The sequence below is a fragment of the Pituophis catenifer genome, unplaced genomic scaffold, assembly GCF_029215685.1.
Source record: "Pituophis catenifer annectens isolate HBS135680 unplaced genomic scaffold, rPitCat1.0.hap2 SCAF_2, whole genome shotgun sequence".
Classification (NCBI taxonomy): domain Eukaryota; kingdom Metazoa; phylum Chordata; class Lepidosauria; order Squamata; family Colubridae; genus Pituophis; species Pituophis catenifer.
In genome coordinates this window covers 193805977-193827431 of record NW_027256882.1, presented here as the reverse complement: position 1 = coordinate 193827431, position 21455 = coordinate 193805977, and the positions used below count along the sequence as shown (strand labels likewise).

The 21455-nt window shown below is 39.5% G+C and overlaps 1 protein-coding gene and 1 non-coding gene across 2 annotated transcripts in view; both read right to left on the bottom strand.

The window, feature by feature from the left end:
- The window catches only part of CHD4 (chromodomain helicase DNA binding protein 4), a 30993-nt gene extending 10133 nt beyond the window's left edge, over positions 1–20860 (bottom strand). The window contains exons 1-37 of the mRNA XM_070938436.1: positions 20792–20860; positions 19643–19820; positions 16652–16779; positions 16193–16387; positions 15817–15935; positions 15057–15298; positions 14795–14922; positions 14513–14648; positions 13913–14094; positions 13585–13824; positions 12434–12637; positions 12142–12347; positions 11682–11813; positions 11398–11494; positions 9180–9371; positions 8887–9087; positions 8587–8724; positions 7995–8116; positions 7651–7824; positions 7171–7312; positions 6509–6640; positions 6266–6383; positions 5952–6076; positions 5163–5427; positions 4917–5089; positions 4555–4735; positions 4384–4470; positions 3924–4012; positions 3640–3773; positions 3198–3342; positions 2823–2988; positions 2412–2530; positions 1853–1979; positions 1600–1677; positions 1338–1475; positions 1143–1251; positions 208–340 (exon numbers count right to left, since the gene is read on the bottom strand). Of these exons, the coding sequence (XP_070794537.1) occupies positions 208–340; positions 1143–1251; positions 1338–1475; positions 1600–1677; positions 1853–1979; positions 2412–2530; positions 2823–2988; positions 3198–3342; positions 3640–3773; positions 3924–4012; positions 4384–4470; positions 4555–4735; positions 4917–5089; positions 5163–5427; positions 5952–6076; positions 6266–6383; positions 6509–6640; positions 7171–7312; positions 7651–7824; positions 7995–8116; positions 8587–8724; positions 8887–9087; positions 9180–9371; positions 11398–11494; positions 11682–11813; positions 12142–12347; positions 12434–12637; positions 13585–13824; positions 13913–14094; positions 14513–14648; positions 14795–14922; positions 15057–15298; positions 15817–15935; positions 16193–16387; positions 16652–16779; positions 19643–19739 (5394 nt within the window). The 5' untranslated portion in view covers positions 19740–19820; positions 20792–20860. The remainder of the gene's footprint in view (positions 1–207; positions 341–1142; positions 1252–1337; positions 1476–1599; positions 1678–1852; positions 1980–2411; positions 2531–2822; positions 2989–3197; positions 3343–3639; positions 3774–3923; positions 4013–4383; positions 4471–4554; positions 4736–4916; positions 5090–5162; positions 5428–5951; positions 6077–6265; positions 6384–6508; positions 6641–7170; positions 7313–7650; positions 7825–7994; positions 8117–8586; positions 8725–8886; positions 9088–9179; positions 9372–11397; positions 11495–11681; positions 11814–12141; positions 12348–12433; positions 12638–13584; positions 13825–13912; positions 14095–14512; positions 14649–14794; positions 14923–15056; positions 15299–15816; positions 15936–16192; positions 16388–16651; positions 16780–19642; positions 19821–20791) is intronic.
- On the bottom strand, positions 2657–2788 carry LOC139313496 (small Cajal body-specific RNA 11). The gene has a single exon (XR_011600105.1). It is a non-coding gene; the product is annotated as a small Cajal body-specific RNA 11 (non-coding RNA).
- Positions 20861–21455: the final 595 nt, after the last annotated feature.

Below are 21455 nucleotides of genomic sequence, written 5' to 3'. Positions count from 1 at the left end.
AAATCAAGTCAGGAGGCATTCATTTTGCCTTTAAAGCACACCCTTACCCTTCAAACAAAAAAGGGAACGATACTTTCAACTCATCCACACATCTATCCTGTTCTTAATCTCCCCCCACAATCTAAAAAAGAAAAAAAATTGACTTGTTTTTGAAGAAAAAAATTTGCCACATTTACAAAGAAACTGTAACCTAAGAGGGATGCTCACCTTAAACCTCCTCGCCAAGAATTTATTCTTTATTTCTAGAAAGTTACCCCTGTTCATTTCACCCTTGAAAGGCTCATTGAGGATGGCGTAACGGGAATCGTTCTGGATATCTTGCCATCGAGCATAACCATGACTGTAATTGGAGAAGCTCAGAAAAAAAATAACCTGGAAAATGTGGGAAATCAGTAATAATTACAGTTTATTTGAATTAGTGAGTTGTGATATTCAAGCTCAATTTAAGGATTATAGTAAGATTCCAATTTATTCAAAGGGAAGACTTTCAGGTAAAATCCTTTCTTTGGACACTCTCAAGTCAGGTTTCCTCATATTATTACTTCATCTGCCAAGCCACTGCTGAAAAATTTGGTAGAACAGACCCTCCTTGTAAAGAGAGATCTATTTGATCCCAATAAATAAGAGGATACGCTGGGCCATTGGGCAAAATAAAGCTCCAAAAGTTGGAGAGAACAACAGTAAATGTAAAATGAAGTAAAGCAGGAAATCTGAAAACCCACCAGAAGCGAACAAGCATTTCTATTATTAAAGAAAGCATCTAAAAATAATACAAATGTATAGATTGCACTGTGCAGAATCTATTCTTGTTAAGAGATATGAATGCAAATACCAGACTTGTTTTAAACCCAAGAATCATACTGTTTGTCTTAGCTAAGTCAAATTCTCAATCAAATCTATCATGGCTCCTAGAGGAAGGATATCCTAAAGGTGCTTTTTCAAGTGGCAACTGGACTTTCTGGGTTTTTTTCCCCTTTGTTTCTCATCCAAGAAGCTTCTTCAGCTGATCCAAGAAGCGTCTTGGATGAGAAGCAAAACGTCTTCAAAGAAAAACCAGGAAGTCCAGTTGCCCCATGAAAGAGCACCTTTGGGGCAACCATGACCTGGATGACTGAAAATCTTCATACATAGAGGAAGGATACTTTATAATTCCTGCCAAGAGCCAGTAGTCATGGCGCCGGTGCCAGATCTCATATGTCTTCTTGGTAACAGTAGCTGCTCGCTCTTCGTTTTGCCACAAGGAATGCAACTCTGCAACGAAGTAAAAAGACGAAAGTGTTTACAATTGAGTAGAAAAAAGTTCCCAGAAAACATCTATCCTCATTGTCAGTTAGTACCAGTGAAGCCTCCATCTGCAATGTTGAACATGAACCGTTGTTTTATGGCTTTCTTGTGCCGATCGTCAGCAGGATCTTTAAGTGTTTCCCCATTTTGCAGCATCACTATATCTTTCTTCTCATCTTCTTTTTTCTCTTCTGAAAAGAGAACAAATAAACAATTACCAATAAGTCCATCATAATATTTCAAACATACCCTAGCCTCTGCCTAGAAATTTTATTTTATTGGGTGGATTAAATGTACAATAAGTAGCACTCTTGCCTTTCTCATCAAGATTAATTGTGGGAGGTTCAGCAGGTGGCTCCGCGGGTGTCTTTTCTTCCACTTTCTCTGTATCAGCTATGGAGGAAAATGGGTGCATAAATGAGTGTCTTGGGTGCTTTTCACAAAACTGTACAGTCTCAATCCAGGTTAAACCCTGTTAGCATGAGAAGCTTCCATTTACACCAAGAACTCCCATGCTCTACAATTTCATTCATCTGTGGAATAGGACTCATAGGAACTACAGCCATACCTTTACTCTCTGTTTCCATTGGCTCCTCTTTCACTTCCAGGTCATCTGGTTTCTTCTCTTCAGCTTCTACAGTATCTATAGGAGATTTTACCTCTTGTGAGTTGGTCTCTGTTGAAGGCGGGGCTTGCTATATGGGAGAAGAGTAAGCAGAATATTTAGTCAATAAGAGTGTAAGAAAGTAAAACCAGTCCCCGTTAAAAAAATTCACAGCATGTCTAGTAACAGCAGAAAGTTAACTTAAAACTAATTGCATACAATAAAGAATGCCCATGTATTTTGCTATTTTAATAGGGTTTTGTGAAGCTTTGGATTCAAAGCCAAAAATTACTTCCGAGCATGCAGGGACACTTATAAAAGTTATCTTCCTAAATCAAACAAGGCCCTGCAATAACTGCAAAGGATACCTGTGCAATCCTAGGTAAAGATGCAGTTTTTCATCTTCAAAGTTGGAGAGATTATGACTAAATTGAGCAGTACTTAAATAATTTTTAATAGCAATAGAACATTAGAAAAAAAAATTTTTTTTTTGATACTAAATAAGCCTCTGGCAGACACTCACCTCAACTGGAACTTCATTTTCAACAGAAGCAGTAACTGCAGGACTGATCTCCTTCTCTGATTCTACGGGCTCCACTTGATCCTTGCTAGTGATTCCATCTTCTACCTTCACTCCCTCCTCTATAATCAGCACAAGCAAAGAAACTTTTCAGATGGTTTTTTCCCCCCTCTCATAAGAGACTGATGTTTCTCCATACCTTCTCCAAACCCTGAAGTAATTTTATTCTGTTATAAATATTCTATCTGGATGTTCTCTTGCGCCTTTGAGGGCAGTTCAACACTTGAAGAAGCCCTCCTAAGATAAGAGTGTTTTATTTACGTCCAGCCCCAAGCTCTCTGCCACAGTTTTGGCAGGAGCAGAAATTGAAAGCTGGACTGCTCTTTCTCGAAGATATTAACTCAAGGCTCTCACCTAAAGAAGGAACAGGTGCAGGAGTATTAGGCTGAGTATCTCCTGGAGTAGAAGGAGTTGGGGTTTTAGGGGAGGGTGAACTTGGCTGCAAAAGCTTTTTGTTCTCCTCTATCTCTGCAAGTTCTGGCATACTCCAGCGTCCATTCACATGTTCAAATTCTTGTACCTTAGGTGGAAAAAATAAGAAAATATCTTTTCAAAATCAAAACAAATGAAGAATATCAGCATCTACATTCCTGAACCCCAATGAGTATTTAAATAAAGGAAAAAAGATACACTAATCAGTGTATCACATATGTACGAAGGATTAGAAGGCCTTTTAAAATATTTTCTTGTAATCTGTAGAATAGATGGAAACTGCATTTTAGAGCTCACCTTCTTGCGTATGAGAGACATGACCCCTATTCGTGTGAGAACATGTTGTCGGGACAAGCCCTCACGTGGGACCCCATCGGCAAATGTTTCTGCACCATCTGCTCCTGGTTCACACAAGTGACGCATGAAGAGAGAGACATAGGCTCTGCCAAATGCAAAGGGGAGAAACCTTTATAGTAATAATAATCACTCTGCAATAGCCCCACTCTTAAATAAGGATTATTCACTTGGAACAGCCAAAGAAATTAACATGGAAGAGCTCTAGCAGCAGGCACCATTATTCTGCCTACATCAACTTGGCTCTTTTGCATACTCATTAGGAAGTACTTGCCAAATTCTAATATTGCTCTTCCTTATCTCCATAGAAGCACAGTTGGCATTCATTGGGTTTCCCTTCTCCTGAGCTTTTAAAAGAGATTTCTCTATTATTGCACAAACTCACTTGAACTCCTTTTCTGATTTGCCACGGAGATCTCGGACCAGCCACTGGGTAGTAAAGGCATCCTGAGGTGGCATCCCATAGCGCATGATGGCATTAAGGAAGGCCTTCCGCTGTCGAGCGTTAAAGCCCAATACCTGTTACAGGAAATAGATTCAAGGAAAAAGATTTAGAAGTAATGGTAACATGTTTGTATGTTCAAGCACCCCATGTAGGGTTTTATTAGCATTCTAAGAACACATTAGTACCATCCTTTTTCATAACATTCTCATAATTATATACATTACCTCTATGTTTCCTCCCACACGGGCAAGGAGTGGGGGCAATGGCTTGTCTTTGTCATTCCTTAGGCCTTTGCGACTAGGTCGCCGTGCAGCTGACAAAACGAAAGGATGGGTCAGTTAACAGCACAATTTAAACCACAGGACTAGAGTATGATATATTTTTATTGAAGACAGAAATGTATAAAGAATGTATACTGTAATACAATACTTTAGTTCAATATATATACTTTGCTTTTCTTCCAAGGAAGGGAGTATGCAGGATATTCACCTGCCCCTCTTTTTTAATCTTCACCCTCAGATATTTTAGGCGAAAGTATAGCAAATGACCTAATAAGCTTCATGACTGAGAAACTGAATATTCTACAAATCTCCCCAAACATCTAGATTGTTGCTAAGATTTTAACAATGATACTGTTTTCTCAAATTGAAAGAAAGGAGTGCCTGAATCTGCATCAAAATTTACCTTCTGACCGCTCATCAAAATCTTCATCACCTTCCTCGGAGGCAACAGAATAGTCAGACTGATTATCTGATTGGTCATCCTGCCAGTCTGGGGAAAACAAAAAGGCTTGAAAATTATCTGAAAAAGACTACTTCAAACCAAAACATTCACTCTCACTTGTTCATCACACACCTCTATCTTCTTGTGAGCCATCGTTGTAGTTGACTTGTTTACGAATGCGCTTGCCCTTGCCTAGATTCCTAGCCAAGTCTTCTTGCTGCTGCTCATAATGATGGCGAAGCAGTTTTTCCCAATAGTCTGGATCCACCGATTCTTCTTGCTTGATAATCTCACGTTCAACCTCTTCTTCCTCCTACCACAACATTAGAAGATAACAATAGCTCAGTATTATCCCTGTTTATAAGAGAAGCAAGTCTCCCTGTTTTCAGTGTTTCCTAGTAAAGAGGTTTTTAATTGCCAACTTAATGTGAACCTTTTTATCAAGAACTGTTTTGGAAGAACACCATCTAGAAAGAGCTAATCAATTCACTTACCCCCATTTCTTCTTCACGCACCACATATTGGGCTACTTTGAAGGAACTCAGGTACTCATTCATACCCTGAAGTTCTGCATCCTCTGTCTCATCCTGGTTCCTATCCAGAAGTCGTTCAATTGCTTTATCATCATAATGGATGACACTGCTGTCCTCACCTTCCTTATTATCCCCTGGAAGAGGAATCATTTAGTAGATGAAAAGGCACAAAACATAAAAGCAAATAAAAGTAAGTAAATTACTCACTTTGTGTTACACTGCACAGATTCTTACCACCCTCGGTAGCTTCATCTTTGAAAAGCTCTTCAGTACCAAACTTAAGGATGTCATCCAGTTCTTGTTTGGACATAGAACCAGTCTTGGAGCCCAATCCTGGTCTTACTACAAGATGTGTTAGCATCATTTTTTTCTTGGCCACTTGTGTGATTCGCTCTTCTACAGAGGCTCGTGTAACAAAGCGATAAATCATCACTTTTTTGTTTTGGCCAATTCGGTGAGCACGACTAAAAGCCTGACAGGAAAAAAAGGTAGATGAAAACAGGTTTGTATAGTTTGTTTAAATGTCTACGTCTGTATATGTATGTTTGTTTATTAAATAAAAAATTAAAAAAAAATGTTTTGGTTCAGGGCATACCTCACAAAAGGAGAGAGAAGCAGGTTTGTTTAGATCAATAGGCTTACAGACAATGACTATTTCACCCCAGCCTTCTCTAGGAATTAGGTAAGATTCAGAAGAGATATATAATAGTATAATATATGCATAATATAATATAGTATATAATATTATAATATACATATAAATATATAAATGTATGTGCTTTATAACAATATAATATGTAAGGAAAAGCTCTATGGTGGCTGAATAAATAATATTTTCCCTTAAAAAAAAAAAAGAAAACAGGTTTTCAGATATTCATTAAATCAGCCTGTATTCCCACAAACCATGTTTTTACCCATTTCATCCAGCATTCTCCCTAAATGCATTGTTTTTCAAGGTTCAATCTTGGAAATTTTTGTTTTACTACTCAAATTCACCTGGATGTCATTGTGTGGATTCCAATCAGAGTCATAGATTATTACTGTGTCTGCAGTGGCAAGGTTAATACCAAGGCCTCCAGCTCTAGTGGAAAGTAAAAAACAAAACTGTGGGGCACCAGGAGCTAGAAAAAAGAAATGAGAGGTCATCAGTTGTTAATAATTTGGAATATCCATTTCACCTTCAAAGCTTGTCTAACCAGTCCCAGATAAACTTTAGAAATATTAGCTATTAGAGGGGAGAAAGATGCAAGGGAGAGTCACAGCTCCTGCCAAGGTACGTAAATTTGTTGGTGTACCAATCATATTCATACCATTGAAGCGATCAATAGCTTCCTGACGCATATTTCCTGTGATCCCACCATCAATTCTCTCATATTTATACCCTTCATGTTCCAGAAAGTCTTCCAAGAGATCCAACATCTTAGTCATCTATAAAGTACAAAGAAATAAATGGAATCAGTAGAAAACATGTTGCTAATCCATAATCAAGTGAACAGCTTCTGTGATATGTAACTACTTCTAATCAAGAGGAAAATACTGTTCGTTTCCGTTACCTGGGAGAATATCAGCACCCTGTGGCCCCCTTCCTTGAGATTCTTCAACATTTTCTGAAGCAGAAGTAGCTTCCCAGAAGCTCGGATTAGGGCACTACCATCATACATCCCATTAGGCATTTTTGGTGCTTCCTGTGTGTGAGCGAGACCGAAAAAGAGGTTAAAAGCTTCTTTGGCTTTGGTCAGGTTTGCTACAGATATCCTACAATTGAATTTAGTGCATATTATTTCAATGCCATTTTTTATTGCTTATCTCATTCTAGTATTCCTTCTTACTTTATTATCCTGACTACTTTTACAGCTGCCATACTCATGTACTTTTACCCAAAGAAAGACTTTCAATTGCTGTATCCAAGAACAAGTATATCAATTTAAAAAGGTGAAATGTTGAGCCAATTCATAGAGTATTGTAAAATCTTAGCAGTCCATTTGAAGAGAAGAGTTTTATTAAATCCAAGTCAAAATAGCTGACAAACATTGGGTGTTATTAAATATGTAGACCTATTAAATTTAAATTTGAGGTGCTTGTTTTTCTCCTGTACCTGAAAAAAGTGATTGGCTATGGTATCTACAGTCAAGAACCTCAATATCCAAACGGCCAATAAAAAATAATAGAAGGTTATAGGCTTTTTAATCAAGACCCTAAAGGAGCTAGAATGTACCATGGCAGCCACAGGGAAGAGATATGGATGGTTGCAGCATTTCTTCAAATCCATAACAACATTTAGCAGAGAAACTTGGTTACCACCTCCTCGTGCATTCAGTGCCTCAAAATTTCTTGTTAGGATGTATTTGTAGTACTTCCTGTAAAATGTTAATGTTCACATTATTGGTTTCTGCTTTTCATATGACCTGCCTTAAAATCAAGCAACTACCTTAGGAGTACCTTTTACAATATTTAACCTCTACCTCCCATTCTCCACCCCTTAAATGTAGTAAGAGGAAATAGATTGGCAATAAGAAACTGGGGGGGGGGGGGGAAGAGAGAGAGAGAGAGAGAGAGAGACAGACAGACAGACAGACAGACAGTAATTTAAAATCAATATCCTAAGACAAAGCAGGTAGATGCTTATTGGGATACTTAACCATTATTATTTAAGTAAAAAAAAATAAAGAGAAGCCAACTATTCTGTGACACTCACTTTTGCATAGGGCTTAATTCCACTCTCACAATAAGTTCTGTCTTTGAAGGCATGTTCTTGAATACATCAGCTTTCAGACGTCTTAGCATGTGTGGTCCTAACATATCATGAAGCTTTTTGATCTGATCCTCCTTAGCAATGTCTGCAAATTCTTCCAGGAAGCCTTCCAAATTACTATAAAGGAATTCAAATAGAAACATGGAAACCTCAAGCTAAGAGGAAAATAAGCCACCTTGAGTTGTCTCAGTGAGAATACCGGCACAGATGTTTAAAAATGAATGAATGAATGAATGAATGAATGAATGAATGAATGAATGAACTTCAGGGTGTATTGTAGGACTTACTGAAATCTTTCTGGTGTCAAGAAGTTAAGGAGGTGAAACAGTTCCTCCAGATTATTTTGAAGAGGGGTTCCTGTGAGCAGCAGTTTGTGCTGAAGAGAATAGCCATTCAGGACCCGGAAAAACTGAAGGGTGCATACCAAAGGAAAAGAGATATTAAGCACAATTTCATAAATTATGACACATTTTAAAATATGCATAACTGTGATCCAAAAAATAAAAACCATTTCTGTTCACCAAGAAATTTTTCAGCAAACTTCTAAACTGACAACAGTGAAATAGCATTTTAAGGAATCAGTTCCAATCTGAGTCAAACAAAACTGTTCCTAATTTATTTATTTTTTTAAAAATGATAATTACTATAAATATTTATCTTGCAAAGTATTTATAGTAGTACATAAAACTAAGGGGAATTCAAAGATATACTGATCTTTTATGAAGGATAAACTACATCAAAAATTGGCATGTATGTGCATGTATATAGCACAAGACGACTGCAGCTGACAAGAGTCCCTTGAAAAACTTGTTTAAATGACCATTTAGGAAAAAATGAGAAAATTCCCATTCTAAGAAACTTCTTGTAATGTATCCCTACCTTGGACTGATTATTCTTCAGTCGATGTGCTTCATCCACTATAAGGCAAGCCCAGTCAATAGAGCCCAGAATAGCCATATCAATAGTGATCAACTCATAAGACGTAAGCAATACATGAAATTTCACGGACGCCTCTTTCTGTAAGGATCAGAAATTTTTGATTGGTTTAAAAAAAATAGAAAGACAAGGTGCAGGCTCACAAGATACCAAGTTTTCACTACTCAACATTAGTAGAAATTCTAAGTTGCTAGAGAAGTGGAAATATTTTCAGGCAAAAAGTTAAATTAGTTGCCAAAATACCTTCATCCTGGAAGCCTTTTTCCCTCCACGTATAGCATTGTCTTCAAAGGAAAATTCGTTTTCACGTATGATGGCCCGGCTGTCTTTATCCCCAACATAAGTCACAACATACATATCAGGTGCCCACATTTCAAATTCTCTCTCCCAGTTGATGATGGTGGACAATGGAGCACTCACCAAGAAAGGTCCTTTGGAATGGCCCTAGAGTCAGATAAACTCTTAATATAAAGGCAACAGGAAACAAATTTTTAGAATGTTGTTTATGAATTATACATGGAATGCTGCAATCCTACCTCTTTGTAAAGGGAATACAAAAACACTGCAGTCTGCACAGTTTTCCCTAGACCCATTTCATCAGCCAGAATGGTATCAGTGCCTTGAGCCCAAGAGAAACGTAGCCAGTTCAGGCCTTCCAGTTGATAAGGATGAAGGGTTCCTCCAGTTACATCTAAATAATCTGGTTGTCTATCATATTTCACAGTAGGCTGTAGAGAGGTTGGAGAGAAAATGAAAATGTTTAGTGTTTCAGCTCAAGCTCAGTAACACAAGTTTGTTTTTTTGAAATTTGCCACCATAAACAGCTTCAGAACTTGAGGGAGTCTTAATAGCATTTAATACTCTGTTTTTTAAATATCCAATTTATCTTTTTAAAAAACTTGCGCAGTAGAAATAAAGCAAATGTCTATGGAGATTCTCAGTCATCATGGTTGTTCCAAATGTGCTTTTTTCAAGAGGCAACTAGACTTTCTGGTTTTTCTTTGAAGACATTTTGCTTCTCATCCAAGAAGCTTCTTCAGCTCTGACTGGAGTTCCATTCTCCACCATCCAGTCAGAACCAAAGAAGCTTCTTGGATGAGAAGCGAAACATCTTCAAAGAAAAACCAGAAAGTCTAGTTGCCTCTTGAAAAATGCACCTTTAGAAATAAAGCACTTTAAAAATGATTCCATAATATTAAATTATTTAAAATAATTAGAACTACCTATAGTACTTAATTCGGTTAGTTGTACAATGTTGCTCTAAGAGTAGGTGCAAGTTTCAAGTTTATTACAAATAACAAAAGAAAATGAAGACATTTGGGGCAGGGGTGAAATCCAGCAGGTTCCGGAGAACCGGTAGCGGAAATTTGGAGCAGTTCGGAAAACCGGCAAATGCCACATCTGGCTGGCCCCAGAGTGGGGAGGGAATGGAGATTTTGCAATATCCTTCCTCCAGGAGTGGGGAGGGAATGGAGATTTTGCAGTATCCTTCCCCTGCCATGCCCACCAAGCCACGCCCACAGAACTGGTAGGGAAAAATTTTGGATTTCACCCCTGATTTGGGGGGATAATTATTTTACTTCTGACAAAGTGAAAATGTATCAAATGACATTTACTGAATTACAGAATAAGAGTTGGAAGGGACTTGGAGGTCTTTTAGTCCAACCTGCTGCCCAAGGCAGAAGTCCTTACAGCATCCCACGCAAATGGTTGCACAATCTTTTCTTAAAAACCTCCAGTGATGGGGCACAACTCTGGGTGCCAGGCTGTTCCCTTGATTAATTCTTCTGTCAGGAAATCCCTCCTTAGTTGCAGGTTGAATCTCCCTCTTAACGACTCAACCCATTGTTTCTTGTCCTGCCCTCAGGTACTGTGGAGAAGAAATTAAACTCCTCTTCCCTAAAACAGGCCTTCAAGTATTAAAAGACTGCTATCATGTCACCTCTAGCCCTTCTCTCTGTTAAGACTAGGTATACTCAGTTCTCACAACTGTTCATTGTATGTTTTAGCTCCAGTCCCCTAATCATCTTTGTTGCTCTTCTCTGCACTGTTTCTGTATCATGGTGACCAAAACTAGGCACAGTATTCCAAGTGTGGTCTTACCACTGCAGTATAAAACGGTACTTACACTTGCTTATCAATCCACAGACATCACCTATTATGCACATCCTTGAACTTAACTAACAAGATTCTTTGTGTATAGAACACACAATATAATTATATAGTCTGATGCCTTGCCATGACCAAGGTGGATACTCATAGAACTGCTGAGGGTAGAAAAATTTCAACTTTGGCGGACAGAAAAAAGGTAATTCTTTAACAAAGCCTAGTGTTGTTTTACTGAAGCATCTCTTCAAAGCAAACCTATGTATTATTAGGGTTCTGCTTCAGATTCAAAAGCATAAAGGTACTTTAGAAAAACATCCACTGCATCTGTCTGCAACTCCTTAAACCCAAGAAAAGCCATTTCCCAATATCGTACTTCAGCTGCAGATGACAGTCAAGTAATCTTGAAAAAGAGGTTGCCGCTTGGAGGCTGATATCAGAGATAATATTCTGCTTTGCTTAGCTTAACGTACTTCTGATAGTACTAAATTGCCACATAAAACACAGAAATTATAAAAAGAATCTTTATGATGGTAAAGTAATTTGTTTTTCTCTAAAAAAAATAACAAAACCCCACTAAAAATATTATCCCCCAAACTGAATATGGAGACTGTATGGCCATGAGGCTGCATCAATCCATTAACTTACATCTACTGTGGGTGTTTCTGGTGGTCTCTCTAATTTTCGTAATTTCACTTTCTTTATTTTTTTTCCTGGTCTTCCTTCTTCACCTCTCATCAATTCCCTGTTTAGGAAGAGACCCACACAAATTGAGCTATGGCAAATATACGGAGAATAAACATAACAGGTTTTCCAATACATTCAGAAAGTAGGCTAGATAAATTCCAGATCTAATAGGAATAATTCTTCCCTTTTTTCCTTATACTTATTTCCAGTATAAATTTACTATTCAATTATATTCATATTCTTACCTGTGGTTCCAGTATGACTGTTTGTAGATATCATAATCCTGTACCTCTGCCTCTTCATTTTCCCAAGAAGCTTGGTCATATGGTAGATCTCTCCATTTAATAAGATAATGAACATTCCCCTTCTTATCCACACTGGAAGAAAAAGGACAATCAACATAACCTTCTAAATATACCTAGTCCACAGAAGCAGCAGGTTAAGCTTCATCTTTTTCCCCCTTCCTGGAAATCCACTAATTAAAGAATGGAAAAACAACAGGCATCCACTAATAGTTTATCCCAAGTGCATATTCTTAAGATAGGAACACAATTTGACAGTTGTGCAAAAGTAGATTGATTTCCTACTAAAAGAATCAAAATATCAGCAGTAATGGCTGCCAAATAAGCATGTTCACCTTTTGCTACTTTCAGAATAATCGTGTACAGGTTTGTTTTCCAAATAATAATTCCTTATTTGCCTAACCTATGATTGAGAATTCGATGGACCATCATCCATTCTGGTTTAATCCCATATCGATAAAACCGTTCCTCCATCTCTGCAAACTTGGGATCCTTGTTCTTTCGTTTGCGACTCTTCTCTTCTTCTCCCCCAAAGTCTCCTGAAGGTGGCTCATCCATGTCATTTTTACGTTGATAATTGCGGAACATTACTTGGCAATGCAGTTCCAGCTGGGATACAAGCAGATTACACATCATTTGAACATGGTCGGCCAGCTTCCCTTCCCTGATCAGTGGAAAAATCAGTTTTAACTTACCTGCAGTTCGGAAACCCAGGAACAGTGCCAGTAGGACATCCCCTGCCACTTGACAAAGAACTGTCTCTCAGGTCTTCCCTCCAGAGGTTTAGGAGAAGGTGCATTTGGATCTGCATCAGCAGGCCGTGGCACTGGAGTTGGTAATGGAGGCTGTCCCCACTTCCATGTCAAGATTTTCTGCACTTTGCCTTTCAGAGGTGGGCACTAAAGGTGTGTAAAGGCATTAAAAAATGTTTGCTCTGGGTCCTCTAGCATTTACTAAAGCTTCCCAATACTTTCATTATATCACTATTAGAAAGACAAGATCCACACATCTATATTCTGTCCCAGAAAGTTTTAAACTATGGAGAACATTCCATATTCCTTTTTAGGATTAATAATCAAAAATAGACTACAATGAGAACCACAGAATTATACTTAATATATTAGATATCTTCAATAACCAGAACAGCAGAACCACTGTCCAATATGTAGGTATTGTAGCATGGCTTACAGATCCTTTTAACCAGTTTCAAGATGGACACTTCATAACAACTTGTCTTGTACAGCATAAAAGCAGCATTCCAGTATTTGAAACAATAGAAATTAGCAAGTGGAGAAAAATCAGGATAGCTTATAACTAGAGAACCATTTTAGTTAATACAAGAGTGGTTCATATGAACAAGCAGAAAATGTTTGAGTACATGTGAATTTTTTTTTTTATGGTAGTGGATTAAGTGCCAGTATACATTCTGTTCTAATACTGTGTGGTTCAGATATTTCTATAAGGAACCAAATTCCTCATTAAGATTTCTTGATTTGATAAAATTCCATTAGCAAATAGACTAAGATTTTCTGCTGATATCTTGAAAAGTCTGGCCCCACGTCTACTTATTTTTATTACAGCTCCTTCCATTCCATGATCTAGTAGCTGCTATCCAAGGTAGAACAGTATTTCCTATTTAATTATCTATTTGTTCACAAAGATATTCATAGCTCATTTTTTAAATAAAACATATAAGATCTACAACGAATTATTCAAAACCATGCTCACATACTTCTCTTTAGGAATATAAGTTCAGTATGACACCTTTTACCTCATAAAGTCACCATTCCCATAATAAACAGTACGCTACATTTTACACTAGTTACAAATTATTGCAAGAACTCACAGTACAGCGTGGACAAAGCCACTCTCCATTGGGGATTTCTGGCAAAGGGGGATTCAAACAGTGTATGTGATAAGATGAAGGGCAAGCGTCACAGCAGAGAAGTTCTCCACCATCTTTGCAGACACGACAGAACTCCATGTGGTGATCATCTTCTTCCTCTGCATCCCCCACAACATCTTCCATAGTTTCCTCACCCTCAGAGTTATCTTCTTTGGCCTCCCATTGGATACCTTCTTTTTCCTAAAGGAGAGACAAACCGTTAGCTCCAAGTGCTGTAGGTTCTAGCAAGCATTCATCTCTTTCCCAGTCTTCTACAACCCAAACTCACACAATGGGGGCAGCTCCACTTGCCCTCTGGTGCTTTCTCCATATCTGGATCCAGACAAACCATGTGATAGGCACGAGGACAAGTATCACATAGGATGATCTCTCCCCCCTGCTGGCAGACCTCACAGTAGTCCTGATGATCTGTCTCATAGCCATCCACTGTTGCAGTTGCATCTTCTTCTCCTAATGGAGGCAACAGTGTTCAAAGCATTCAAAAGCCATCAATTAGTTAGGTTCTTTAAGGAAAAAAAATGCATTTCAGACATATATCGTAGAGAATTAGCTAGATAAAAGATTTACAATTGAAATTTCAGATAACTAACAGCTGTAGAGATGGCAGTTTGAATCCCACCAGTGATTTCCAAGGACTGCAACAATGAAACAGGTATACACTAAGAGGACACAACCAACAATTAAGATTTTCTTTGTTATATTCTCAATAGGACTTCATTCCAGAACCTTTCAGTTTGATTTTTTCTCTAGACCGACAGTAGCAAATTCCCCCTTATGGATTTGAGGCAAGTTCCAATCTCAAACACATAGGCCCATCCTATTCTGAATCCTGTACTCCTTGGAGCTCATTTTAATCAGAGTTCGGTACCTTTCTTTTTCCTCTTTCCAGCTTTTAATTTTTTACGGCTGCGGCTGCTGCGACTGGTAGAGCCATCTGACACAGAATAGCTATTGATACTTGCATCATCAAAGTCTGATTCAACGTCCAAGTCATCTTCCTCACTCTGAAGAAGAACGAATACATTAGATAGGCAGATGTAACAATAGTCACCTCTTCCCAATCTCATGAATACTGAAGGAAGCTACTGCCTGAAGTAATAGATTCTACTCTCTACACCCAAGTACCAGAAAAAAAAAGTAAAAAACTCACAGATGATCTTTTACGCTTGGAGCCAAATCCTCCGAGTTTGATTTTTAAAGGTGCCACCTTCTTGGTTTTGGGTTTTTTGATGTCAGGGACACGAGGACTAGCCTTGGGTTTTTTCCGTGCATTAGGGCCTAGAAGATATCACCACCCAGTTAAATAGAACCTAGAACTCAACTATATTCAATATACTAATGATATTTAAGGAAATTAGGGTTGCCAGATACATTATTAAAAAAGGACCTCTATAGCTACATTTTCCCCTCACCTTTTCCTTCTTTGGTCTTGGCCTTTCGAAGTGGCACTTCAACAGGGGGCTGAGGAAGAACAGCATCCACATTAGTTACCATGCTCTCCACTACAGCTACAGCAGCAGCAGCAGCCGCTGCCACTGATGCTCCAGAACTCCCTTTGAAGGGATTATTTGTGCTGAACTCTCTCCATTTGGCCCCCAGAACCATCATCATTTTTGAGACAGCAATTTTAGGATTCTTTGCAGCAATAAGTGGCCTATGGGAAGGAGAAGAGAAAAAAGAGCACTAGTAGGTCACGCTGGACTAAGTGGGATTTAAGCTCTATTCAACTTCAATAATCACATCATTCCCAGTAAACAAGACAATTTTGTGTAGTGGCTAAGTTCTCCCCAAAATATGAGATACTAACTCAATCAAAACAGAAAAACGTTTCTAGCACTATTTTCTTTCTCTTATAGGCAATATTGAACCAATTTGTAGGGTCCTCAACATCTTTAAAATTAAATCCTCAGGTATAAGATATTGCAATAATGTATGGAAAATATAACGGTACATAAGTTACCAATATTGCTTATTACAGCTCAACAGTATTATTAATTTAAGATACTTTGCAAATGAGGTACAGAGGCATGGAAAAAGTAGCTGGCCTTTTTTAAAAGCAGTTTAACAACTATTTAGATTTCCAGTTCACAGTTCATGCTTTATTAAAACTACTTAGTTATGCATAATTTAATGCAGTATTACTGAGACATAAGGGACAAAACAGTCTCATACCTGACAAACTGGCTGAAAGCCTTGTAATTTGTTAGAGTGCGATAATCTTCTTCTGTGAAAACGTGATCAATATCTTCCATGCCCCAGTCTTCTAAAAGCTGGGCAGAGGACTTAGGTTCCTAATAAAAGAAGGATACAGAAGATAGTATTATCAGAGATAAAGTCTCTTTTTCAGTACCAAAAAAAGCATTTTACCGAAGAAGTACTACATGAGAGAGTTAGAAACCGAGCAAAGGAAAAATACAAGACATGCACCAAGTCTACAAAGTTCAGGAAGTAGAACAATAATCTTTTAACTGTAATTATTGTTAGTCCATGCCAGTATATTCTCAAACTAAACTAAACAAATAACTTTAGCAGAATGTTTCAGATTCACCTTGGAATCATCATCTTCATCTTCTTCCTCTTCCTCCTCCTTGCGCTTGGTTTTGTTCTTTTTCTCTTTTTTAGGCCCAAGTTTTTTCTTTTTCTTTTTGCCAGGAGTATAGTCACTTCCCTCACTATCTGAGCGTAACAGCACCTCCTCTTCTTCCTCTACAAATTCATTTCCTTCACCAGAGCTATCTCCAAGCTGGAATGGAGGCAGATGAAAACATTAAGATAAAGTGAGCATTAAACCCTTGTTCTTTTAAAAAGAACACCAGACTTTCTACCATCAACATGAAGTCCCATCTATTCAGAAAAAAAACTTTTCTCTCGTCAATCCCTTACTTCCCTCCCCCCCCTGCATTTTCCTATTTGCTTTTGTATTTTTGTATTTTATTCTATAATCTAATTTTAAAAATGTTCAATCCCTTACAATCACAATACATGCAAAGACTTTCTATTTTCTTACCTCTTTTTTCTGACGCTTACTGAGCTTGGGTATCTTAGGTTCTTTCAGCTTCTTGGGCTTCTTCTTTTTCTTGATTTTTGGCAACTCTGCCTCAGATAACAGTTCTTCCTCTGGCTCTTCTTCAGGCTCTGAGTTAAGTAATAAAACCAGCAAGAGAGTTTCTAAAACTCAAATGTGACATCATACTCTGCTCCTAATTACATCCTGCTACCTATACTTACCTGAAGCTGCCTGACCATTTTTTCAAACCACAATGTACGCAGTAACTTCTCTAATCTTTAAATTCTGGTCTATTCTAAACTCTTTCTAGTTTGAGTTTCTCCCCACCATGAAATATAGGTAGTCCTCAACTTACAACCATTTGATAAGTGACTGTTAGAAGTGATAATGGCACTGAAAAAAATGACTTATGACAAGTTTCAACAGTTACAATGGTTGTAGCATCCCCATGGTCATGTGATCAAAAGTTGAGTTCTTAGCAACTGGTATGTATTTATGGCAGTTGCACTGTCCTATGGTCATACAATCACCAATTCTAGCTGACTTCTGACAAGCAAAGTAAATGGGGGAAGCCAAATTCGCTTAATGACTCCATGATTTACTTAACAACTGCAGTGATTCATTTAACAACTGTGGCAAAAAAGATCAAAAAATGGGGCACATTCACTTAGCAACTTAATTAGTAATGGAAATTTTGGGCTTAATTGTAGTCATAAGTCAAGGACTACCTGTACTAGTAATATATTTCATAAATGAAATGTAACATTCAAAGAACTGTAGACTAATGTAATCATTCACATAGGCAATGAAGTTTTTTTTTAAAAAATGGGCAGATGCAATCACCTGTTAAAAATTACATATACGAAGCTTTCATTAAAAGAAGCAATTTCTATACAGTACTCATTTTTTCTAAGCCAAACTGATGTAACCAGAAATATTAACTTCCCTATAAATCTGTATTCAAATCCCAAATAAAAAAAGATTAAAGGAATACTCTTTCTCTAGGGAATTAACCCTTGCAATACAGTCAATTGGTTTTCTGCATCCATTTTTTACGTAAGTATCAAAACAGCATAGAAAATAGCAACAGTCCTTCATAAACAAACAAACAAACATCATATGAAGCAGCTACCAAATTATCCTTCTTGCCTCTACTTTGAAACCTTTACCCTCACAGCAAACTTGATAGGAAACTGCGCGAACTCCCCCACCCTACCTAGCACTTACTGTTCAGGTATCCAAGTTCAGCAAGTGTCAGAAAAGAGGAAACACAACCTCCATTTCAATCATTAGGTGTTTATTCGGATACCGGCACTTTTCCAGTTCAGTCACATCTTCTCAATGTAAATGCAAGCTATAACTCATTTCTTCTCCCTTACTCTCTTTTTCAAACACAAGTTTAACACATCATTCCTCATTCCAAAACACCATAATCCCACCCGTTCTTCCAATCTCCCACTCCCCAAACCACATAGGGGCACGGTCAGTAACCAGCTTCCTTTGTGACAGGATCCACAGTAACCCAGTCATTCTTCTTCCCCTCCCCCTTCATCAGCCACCCCCGCCCATTACACGCAGCTAGAGTCACTAGTTCTCCCTCCAAGGAAAATGGCCTCCTAACCACAGGCACCGGGCAGGATGAGGGAAGCCACAGGTCAAAGCAGTTGCTGCAACCGAAGGACAAGAAGCAGAGGGAAACTTCTGGGTGGAGTCCCGTATTCCCAAACCAGAAAATACATCTTCTGCCAGAAATATTTTTTATTACATCCCTTCTTCCCAATCTTTCTTACTACAAACATTTCTTAACTTAAACTAAACCCAAGTATTCTGGAACAAGTGTTCTTTCCACTCCTTTTCCTAGGCAAAGTAACACCCACTGAGATAGCTATCTTACTTTTCAGCTGATTAATACGAAATAACATTAATTATCCACTTCCGTCTTGAATTTTGGAAGAGTGAAAAGAAGAGCTTGGCTCTCTTAAGGTAAAAAAAATGAGGTAATATCCAATTGGTCCAACTACTATAGGCACTTCAAAAGCAATGACTCTTAAAAAAAAAAAGATGGTTGCTGCAGATCTCAAACACAAAAGTTTTCTGAAAACAATTAAAACATGACCAAAACCCATTGCTCATGACTTTCACTGCATCATGCTGGCCGTATTCAATCCAAAGGACTAAGGTGAGCAGTTGTAAAGTAAGCTACGCTAGGTGTGGCTGGGAACAAAAGTGGGTCATACAATTACCCAAAGCTTAGACCACTTTGGATACAGAAATACTGAACTTTCAAGCGGGCAATAGAAAGAAAGACATACACTTGTCACTTAGATTCACTCTTTGAGGGAGAAATGTTTTCTTTTGATAGGCATCATTATTCATACCTTCCAGTCTCACCTCCTTTAATATCCATGCAAGGTACCCTCTGCACATCAACAAATAAAATAAACCATATAGATTTTAGAAAACAGATGCCTGAGAGACACTTTCTGTAATACACGTATGGACTAATAAACAAAACCTTCCGTGACAATTTTCCCATTTTCACATACATTAAAAAAGTGACAAATTACTAATGCAAAATATCCAAGATCTACAAAATGTTCTTCCCAAACACAGCAGAACACAACTTCTGCAGGAAGCAATGAATACAGAAGGAAGGCATACCAAATATTAGCAGTAGCTGTAACCAGTGTTTCATCTGCAATCCAAATACAAGTTTGATGTCATTTTTATACTGTGGGGAAAACCTTCTATGTTCTGTTTAATTGCTGATACTACATAGTGTTTTTAATCATAAAGTTATCGTCAAATATTAGATGAAGGGTAACTTATTATTTCCATGTCAGCCCTATAATAAATTTGGAGTGTTGTGGTGTTTCTGGTCCCATATAAAACAGATGACTCTGTAGCTAGTTCTGATTCAGACAGTCAACAGACATATTGTTTTATTCCTTGCCTTAAAAAAACCCCTTCTATCACAGCATTCCTGTGTACCTTGATGTTGATGAATACTGTTGTTCAACAGGATCTCCATCTCCTCCTCATCACTGCCAGCAGAGCAGGGCGATGGGGATCCTATGCCCGACGCCATGCCCTCTGATTAAGAGGGCTTCTGGGATTCAAGCAGCTTGTGCTATCTTGGCACTTTCGTATTAATAATGGCAGTAACGTGCTACATGAAGAAAGAAGAGCAAGCAATAAGACTTAAAGTCCCAACATCTTTTATACTAAGTTGTCAGACGGCCCAAATTGACTCCATAGAATATCAAGAAAAAGGCAGCACCAGGGAGAGCCAAAGAAGTCAACAACTTGGCCCAAGCACCAATCCAAAGTGGTCCTGAGGGCAATGCTAAATTAATTCAAGGCAATTATTTCATTCTAAGTAGATTGACAGGAACTTCGACTTTGGGTTTTCCAGTTCTTTTCGGATGGAGCCTGTGGGCAGGAAGGCAAATGTCTGGAATAACCTGGCTATACTTTCTAAAAGATAAAACTATCTCTGGGCTTCCTTCTTTTGCTTACTTAAAAAAAAAATAAAAGACCTCCCTAAGCTTTACATTTCGGTGGTGACCAGTAGTCCAGCTGCAGGGAAAATATACCAAGGGATCGTTTTAAGGAAAATAGCAAACAAAAGGCACAGTCAGCTCAAAAGAAAGCAAGGCAAACTTGCTTCCCCCTGGGAAATGGGGGTGGGCACGAAGGCAGAAATCAAGCAGGGTAAGCGGGGGGGGGGGGAGAGACGGAGGGAGGGAGGGAGGCGGGGACGGGAATCAAGGCCGGGTCTGAGAGATGGCGAGGAAAGGCCGCTTTCCCGGCTCGGGACGCGGAGGGAGAAGCGCGGCTGGGGAACAGCGGAACCCCAAAGCCCTCCCCGGACACGTGCGCCGGCCGGGGGTCGTGCTGTAGACAGCGCGGGGGCCCCCCCTCGCCCCCAGGCTGGTTCGGGGTCACGAGGGGGGCTCGCGGAGGGGCGGGCAGCCGAGGCGAGGCACCCCGCCTCCCTCGGGCGCGCAGGGCGGCGGTCTCCCGGGGGAAGCGCGGCAGACCAGCCTCGGGGGGCCTGCCGCTCGTCCGCCCCCCCGTCGCTCCGGTGTCCGTCCGTCCGCCCGCCCGCCCCGGCCTCTCCTTCCATCCCGCCCTCACCCGACTCCGGGCGCCCCGGCTTCTTATTTCTCGACGCCGCTGAAGGGAAAATGGCTCCGGCTCCAGCGCCGCCTCTTAAAGGGGAAAAAAAAAGCCCCAGCCAAGCTCCTCCCCCTGTTTCCCCCCCCACGCACTCCCGCCTCCATCCCATAATATGCCCCTGGTGCCTTGGAGACGGGTCCCACCTCCGTCACCTCAGTAACCCCCCCCTCAACTGAGGCATCCCATAATACTTCTCTGCCCACCAAAGTACCCGCTCGGAACCCGGCTCTGCATCCCATAATAACCACTCCCCTCCCCTTTCCAAAACATCCCATAATAGTCCCTGCGGGGGGACCGTCCAGTAATACACGCTCCCCCCATGCGGAAACATCCCATAATACTCGCCCTTACTCATACACACCACAATAGTCACCCTTCCCCCCATGGAGGCATCCCATAATAGTCACATTCTCTTCTTTCTCCCCCCCCCCCCTCCTCCCACAGGCACCGTCTCACTGCCCTGAACATCCCATAATATTCACCACTACCTACCCTCATCCCCTTGCCTGGCTCTTCCAACCCACCCGCAGTAATCTCTCCCCACTCACTCCTTCCCTGGCATATCCCATAATAAGTGCATGCTGGCTGCCAAGTCTGGTATCCCAGAACAAGCCCTCCCTTT